At 45.1% G+C, this 7,394-nt stretch overlaps 2 protein-coding genes across 2 annotated transcripts in view; one reads left to right on the top strand and one right to left on the bottom strand.

Moving 5' to 3' along the window:
- Nucleotides 1-323: 323 nt before the first annotated feature.
- Nucleotides 324-6,388, bottom strand: tmem216 (transmembrane protein 216). The gene is made up of 6 exons (XM_078260003.1): nucleotides 6,307-6,388; nucleotides 4,890-4,903; nucleotides 4,567-4,660; nucleotides 2,949-3,041; nucleotides 1,316-1,517; nucleotides 324-641 (listed from the first exon to the last, which is right to left on the bottom strand). The coding sequence occupies exons 1-6, from the start codon at nucleotides 6,314-6,316 to the stop codon at nucleotides 626-628; spliced, it is 429 nt and encodes a 142-aa protein (XP_078116129.1). The 5' UTR covers nucleotides 6,317-6,388; the 3' UTR covers nucleotides 324-625.
- A 146-nt stretch (nucleotides 6,389-6,534) lies between these two features.
- The window catches only part of tmed9 (transmembrane p24 trafficking protein 9), an 8,058-nt gene continuing 7,198 nt past the window's right edge, over nucleotides 6,535-7,394 (top strand). The window contains exon 1 of the mRNA XM_078260002.1: nucleotides 6,535-6,716. Coding sequence (XP_078116128.1) covers nucleotides 6,569-6,716 — 148 coding nt within the window. The 5' untranslated portion in view covers nucleotides 6,535-6,568. The remainder of the gene's footprint in view (nucleotides 6,717-7,394) is intronic.

The following is a 7,394-nucleotide window of genomic DNA, read 5'->3' as shown; positions in this document are numbered from 1 at the left end:
CTCCTCTCATTCCCCCTGCTCTGACGTTCCCCCCTCTTATTCCCCCCTCCTCTCATTCCCCCTGCTCTGGCGTTCCCCCTCTCATTCCCCCTCCTCTATTCCCCCTGCTCTGGCGTCTCCCCTCTCATTCCCCCTGCTCTGGCGTTTCCCCTCTCTCATTCCCCCTCTCTCTCATTCCCCCCTGCTCTGGCGTCTTCCCCCTCCTCATTCCCCCTGCTCTGGTGTCTCCCCCTCTCATTCCCCCCTGCTCTGGCGTTTCCCCCTCTCATTCCCCCTGCTCTGGTGTTTCCTCCTCTCATTCCCCCTGCTCTGGCACCTCTCATTCCCCCTGCTCTGGCGTTTCCCCCCTCTCATTCCCCCTGCTCTGAGATAAACAGAGATCAGTTCTTCTACTGGAGACAGAAACAGTCTCGGTGCACTGAGATCACTTTTGGCTCAAAACTCAAACTTAAAAACAAAAACGTAGCGCTGCAGACGTAGCCTCAGGGTGGGTACATTTAAAGTACAAACAGTTTGTTTAATACCAACAGTGAAAAGCTAATCTAACAGATTTACAGTTTAATAGGAAAATAGACAATGTATTATTTACAAAGTGGCATCTGAAGAAGTCAAACTTCTTCCTCCGTCAGTACACTTTGGACCTACGAGGAAAGGGACGAAGTATGAACTGAATATTTCCAGCTTCCGTTGAACTGAGAACCCCCCGTGTCTCAAACCTCCTACTTACACACTTCAAACACTTAGTTTGAAGTATATCGTGTAGATAACGCACTGAAAGTACCAGGATGACCCCCTGAAAACGGTCAAAACAGTTCAGTGTGGACACTACTCGCACAAAACGGGCGCCATCTGGACTACAAAGCGGGGGGACCAGGGACGTCGACCGGCAGCTGATTGGACGAACGCGTCACGTGGGTCTGGCTGCTCCCGGATTTCCCAACCGAGCATTCCCAACACAGCGTCTCGTTCAGAATACAAGCTTGTATTTTACGACGATAGTTCACCGAAACGTGTTTCTGACAACATTTTAAGCGAGATACAGGCCGTGCAGTTGCTGAATCTGTCTGTTTCTTTGATCGACAAAGGTCAGTTTAGAAGATTTTCGTCAGATTTTGAGAGGCAGCGAGCTGAGCTGACCGCTCGTCATTACCGGTAAGTGTTTTAACGTAAGTGTTCATTTTGGGACAATGCTAACCATCCAAAGTGGGCACTACGGCAGGAAGTGGTCATTGCACATTAGCAGTGGACTGATGGAAGTAGTCGGTTTGAGACACAGCCCCAGAAGCAGAAGAAGCACTGCAGGATGTCTTCTCACCTGGAGAAGGCCGATACGGAGAACAGCCCGAGCAGGAGCTCGAGGGCGTAGAAGCAGAGCAGCACGGCGTTGAGAATGAACTCGAGGCGCAGGACGAAGGTCTGCAGAAGCAGGAAGTAGACGGCCAGCGCCGTGCACGGACACAGGACGAAGAGAGCTGCCGCCGAGGCCAGAGAGCGCTCGCACAGGTTCCCCTTCCAACCTGAACACGGACACGACACACTGAGGTCAGTCACTGCTGCCGCCAGGAGCTCCCCGGCTGCTGGTTATGCTTTCTGAATATGAAAACTAACTTCTAGGTATAAAATACGTCAACACTAAGCAATATATCAATAGAAATCGATATAGATATCGTCTTAAATTTTGGATATCGTAATATGATACTTAGGGCCCTATTTTCTCTCTTTATTCTCAGCGCACGGCGTGAAGCGCCTGGTGCAGGTGTGTTTAGGGCGTGTCCAAATCCACTTTTGCTATTTTGACGGTGGAAAAAAGGGTCCGTGCGCCGGGCGCATGGTTCAAAAGGGCTGACCTTAGTGTCTTCATTAATCAGAGGTGTGTTTTGGGCGTAACATGCAATCAACCAATCAGAGATCATCTCCCATTCCCTTTAAAAGCCAGGCGCGTTTGGACCTTGGAGCATTGCTGTTATGATGGAGGATTTGCACCGTAATATTTTTTTTTGTAATCTTCTGCATGTGTGTGTGCTGCTGTGCGTCCCTGAGTGTGTAACAAGCATAGTGTGCACGTGCTGTGCACGAGCCTAGGAGCATTTTACTAATGCTCTGTTAAAATAACAATGAAATGCTGCGTTATTGACTTTAGACCAGGTTTTTGTTGGTCAATGGTGCCATCACTTCCCGCTGCCTCAACATAGCAATACGCCCAGAATGCACCTGAACACACCTCCCTGTAAGACCAGCACGCCCAGAATGCACCTGAACACACCTCCCTGTAAGACCAGCACGCCCAGAATGCACCTGAACACACCTCCCTGTTAGACCAGCACGCCCAGAATGCACCTGAACACACCTCCCTGTAAGACCAGCACGCCCAGAATGCACCTGAACACACCTCCCTGTAAGACCAGCACGCCCAGAATGCACCTGAACACACCTCCCTGTAAGACCAGCACGCCCAGAATGCACCTGAACACACCTCCCTGTAAGACCAGCACGCCCATGTACATGAACTGTATTAAATGAGGCTGCATTACAGTAAAGTGATGTAATTTTCTGAACTCGCCAGACTATTCTCGCAGTTCTATTATTTGCCTTTATTGTGATCGAAAAATGCCTCATCATTCTACACCCAATTTCAATCCCTAAGAAGTAAGTGAGCCAATCAGCACACAGCATGCTTCTACCAAGATCTAATCGAAGTCACGGTATTGGTATTGAACATTTTTAACGCTACCCAGCCCTATTTATCACTAATAGTATGTAGTATAATATAATTGTCTGAGTTTGTTCAGACTCTGCTGCTTATTGTCATGTACTGGACAGCTGTTGTCCACATGGGGGCAGCAAAAGAAACAATCAAAATGTAGATTTGTGCCAATAATGTGCATCCTCATTTAATACAGTTAATGTACAGTCATGGTGTTTCTGTTTTTGGTGTCTCGTTTTCTCACCGTAAAAGATCCGGAGAGTCTCCAGACCGAGAAAGAGCACCAGCAGTACCACATCCAGAACCAGATTATCTGACGGGTAGGGCAGTAAAATCCCTGCACACAAGAGAGAGAGAGAGAGAGAGTTGATCTGTCAGCACATGAAAACAGCTGTATGCAGGGATATAACAACCCAGATACACACCGTTCGGGCGTCATCGTATCGTAATCATTTGACCAATTAAGACATGAGTTGGCACTTAAAGGTCCCATGGCATGACATTTTCCCTTTATGAGGTTTTTTAACATTAATATGAGTTCCCCCAGCCTGCCTATGGCCCCCCAGTGGCTAGAAATGGTGATAGGTGTTAACCGAGCCCTGGGTGTCCTGCTCTGCCTTTGAGAAAATGAAAGCTCAGATGGGCCAATCAGGAATCTTCCCTTTATGACGTCATAAGGGGAAAGGTTACCTCCCCTTTCTCTGCTTTGCCCAACCAGAGCATTTGGCCCCCCCATGAGAAAGAGAGAGAGACATCATGGCTTGAAAACGAGCAAAGTGGCAGCTGGTCAAGGCCACACCCCCACCCTCCACCTTGCCCCCTCTCTCCTCCTCAATAGCATTTAAAGCTACAGACACAGAAATGGCACATCCTAAGGAAAGCTCATTGTGGGACTGGCTCTAGTGGCTGGAATTCTGCACCAAGGCTGAATTTCTGGAAAGAGACTTCAGATACAGTATTAGGGGACCACTAAGGCCTATATAAAAGAGACTTCAGATACAGTATTAGGGGACCACTAAGGCCTATATAAAGAGACTTCAGATACAGTATTAGGGGACCACTAAGGCCTATATAAAGAGACTTCAGATACAGTATTAGGGGACCACTAAGGTCTATATAAAAGAGACTTCAGATACAGTATTAGGGGACCACTAAGGTCTATATAAAGAGACTTCAGATACAGTATTAGGGGACCACTAAGGTCTATATAAAAGAGGCTTCAGATACAGTATTAGGGGACCACTAAGGTCTATATAAAAGAGGCTTCAGATACAGTATTAGGGGACCACTAAGGTCTATATAAAAGAGGCTTCAGATACAGTATTAGGGGACCACTAAGGTCTATATAAAAGAGGCTTCAGATACAGTATTAGGGGACCACTAAGGTCTATATAAAAGAGACTTCAGATACAGTATTAGGGGACCACTAAGGTCTATATAAAAGAGACTTCAGATACAGTATTAGGGGACCACTATTTATGCACCTGTCCACCTGCACGGCGAAGCTACAGAGGGGGTTAGTTTGGGTTCTTCTGTTGACCGCAAATTCCCCCATATCCACGTCCACGTCCAGTATCTTTCATGTGCTACTGGATTTTGTCTTGTTTTTCTGACAATACATCTTTGAACAGCACGTCATACAGGTGTTGATTGTTCCTTGTCTCAGCCTCTCAGCCTCTCAGCAGCTTATGGTAGTTTCAAAAGAAGTTGCTACACTTCATATTTTGACTTTATGAGGTCTTGGATTCAATCTGTCTAGACACCACACTGACTATCTCTCAGCATAACTGCTTCAGAGTGGTTGGGTGCTTTAGAAAGTTTCCTTATGTTGTAAAGACGTGTGACTGTTCCAGGTGACAGACCTTTATAGATGAACATCAGGATCTCTGCCAGGTAGAAGGCAGCAAAGTACCAGCTGTTCAGGAAGAAGAGGATCTGCAGAGGAGCAGACGAAAGCTGAGGAAGAGGGAGTCAAGGACAACAGAGGAAAACACACACACAGACAGACAGACAGACAGACAGACAGACACACACACACACACAGACAGACAGATACACACACACACAGACAGACACACACAGACAGACATACACACCTCTCTCTCACAGACAGACAGACAGAGAGAGAGAGTCTGTCTGTCTCTCTCTCTCTCTCTCTCTCTCTCTCTCTGCATGTGAAGGATACTATTAGTTGGCTCCCTGCAGAGGACGAGAGAAAACACACAGCTGTTAGGGGCCTGTTTACCCAGTTAATGAGCGTCAAAAACTTAAAAAAAAAAAAAAAAAACTGTCATTACTGTAGTTGAATTACAGTTGATGGTTGTAATATAAGCCCAAGTGAGCAGAGATGCTTTGAGCTGTGAGGAATTATGAAGTCCAATCACTCCGTTTTTCTCAAAAACTGTAAAACTAATGAAACCTAACTCCTTTAAGTTTAACATGAAACAGCCCCGAAATCACCATCACAACTCCACCAGACTCCATGTAAATAATCAGGACTTTTAGCGTGTATAGAGCCAGCATATCTCCACCAGACTCCATGTAAATAATCAGGACTTTTAGCGTGTATAGAGCCAGCATATCTCCACCAGACTCCATGTAAATAATCAGGACTTTTAGCGTGTATAGAGCCAGCATATTTCCACCAGACTCCATGTAAATAATCAGCACTTTTGGGGTTTGGTGATGGTGATTTCGGGGCTGTTGTTTTTAAACTAAAAGGATCTTACAGTTACTCTTACTCAGAAAAAGACCTTTTATTTTGATACTTTTATTTTAACATGAAACAGCCCCGAAATCACCATCACCAAACTACACCAGACTCCATGTAAATAATCAGTACTTTTATCATCGTAAAACACACTTCATTCAAAGTGGACAGAAACTAAATAAAACTACCAAAAGCCGTATTGGTTCATCTTTCCATTGTTCCAACAATCACCACTCTGGTTTGGTTGAAATAAACCCTTAATTCACCCATTTACATGTGGAAATATGCTGGCTCTATACACGCTAAAAGTCCTGATTATTTACATGGAGTCTGGTGGAGATATGCTGGCTCTATACACGCTAAAAGTCCTGAATATTTACATGGAGTCTGGTGGAAATATGCTGGCTCTATACACGCTAAAAGTCCTGATTATTTACATGGAGTCTGGTGGAGATATGCTGGCTCTATACACGCTAAAAGTCCTGATTATTTACATGGAGTCTGGTGTAGTTTGGTGATTGGGATTTCGGGGCTGTTTCATGTTAAACTAAAAGGATCTTACTCTTTAGCAAAAAGGGGAACATGTCGTCACCTAAAAGGACTTCTTCCAGCTCTCATTATTTGTAACGTTAACAGTGATATTAATATCTGGTTCATGTTTCAGTTAAAACTAGTTTTGTTGACAAGAACGTGAATCTTGAGTGGCTTTCTGTGGGTTAAACTAACGTTTGTCTTTAACGTTATTATATTAAATACATATACCCAAGTCTGGTAACGATACAGTAACCGTTAATATTTTAATTATAAGATAGCATCGGCTAACTTCATTGGAAGCTGGCGGAGATTATTATATATCTAAATGTTTATTTGGTACAAAGAGTGTGTATCTTACCCGGCGCCATGTCTGATTGCCATGGAGACAGCTTGGGAGGAAGTGCCCCTTCTTCGGTTTTGGGTAACAGTTTGGATTTGCTGCCCCCTACAGGCTTTATAATGCAATCTATGGCCCAATGTGTCAAGAACTACAACACCCAGCATTCTTGTACAGCGCGCTGATTGGCCCGACTGGAGCGATGGTTTACGTGGCATTGCTGTGTCCGCGCAGGCGCAGTGAGTCGTTGCTTACTCTCTCTCTATCTCTCCACGGCAGGAAGATGGTGTCTGTCAGTATGCGGTCGTGTGTGTTGTCGGTTTTACTTCTGAACGTTTTCTACAACGTCGTGTCCTCGTTGTACTTTCACATCGGAGAGACCGAGAAGAAATGTTTCATAGAGGAGATTCCGGACGAGACGATGATTATCGGTGAGTGTCAGCAGCGGTTGAGAGGAAGTCAGCCCAGCTAATGCTAACTGCTAACAACTTGAGCTAGTTAGCTAATCGGCTAACTGAGCTCAAGTTGTCTTTCGGGTCCTAGAAGGTGTTACAGCTTAGTAAAGACACACACACACACACCCCTATATACACACAGACAGACACCTACCTATATACACACAGACAGACACACACCTATATACACACAGACAGACACACACCTATATACACAGACAGACACACACCTATATACACACACACACACACACCTATACACACACAGAGACAGACGGACACACACACACACACACACACACACAGACATGCACTCTCTCACACAGACACACACACATCACACACACACACACACACACACACACACACACTGGACCTTATATTTACTCTTGAAGTATCTGGAGATACGTGGTTTTCACTGGACAGGAAGTGGATGAAAAACTCATCTGAAAGCTGTCAGACAAATAGTAGTGGAGTAAAACGTACAATATTTACCTCTGAGATGTAGTAAAGTACAAGAATAAAGTAGCATTAAATGAAAATACTCCAAAGCAAAGTAGAAGTACCCTTAAATGTGTACTTAAGTACAGTTCACCTGTTTGAATCAGAGAGGAAGATACTCGACTATCTCGCATTGTGCTTTTCTTAACGTTA

The sequence above is a fragment of the Sander vitreus genome, chromosome 10, assembly GCF_031162955.1.
Source record: "Sander vitreus isolate 19-12246 chromosome 10, sanVit1, whole genome shotgun sequence".
NCBI classification, from domain to species: Eukaryota; Metazoa; Chordata; class Actinopteri; order Perciformes; family Percidae; genus Sander; species Sander vitreus.
The sequence above is the reverse complement of the archived record's forward strand: the minus strand, read 5'-3'. Positions and strand labels throughout refer to the sequence as shown.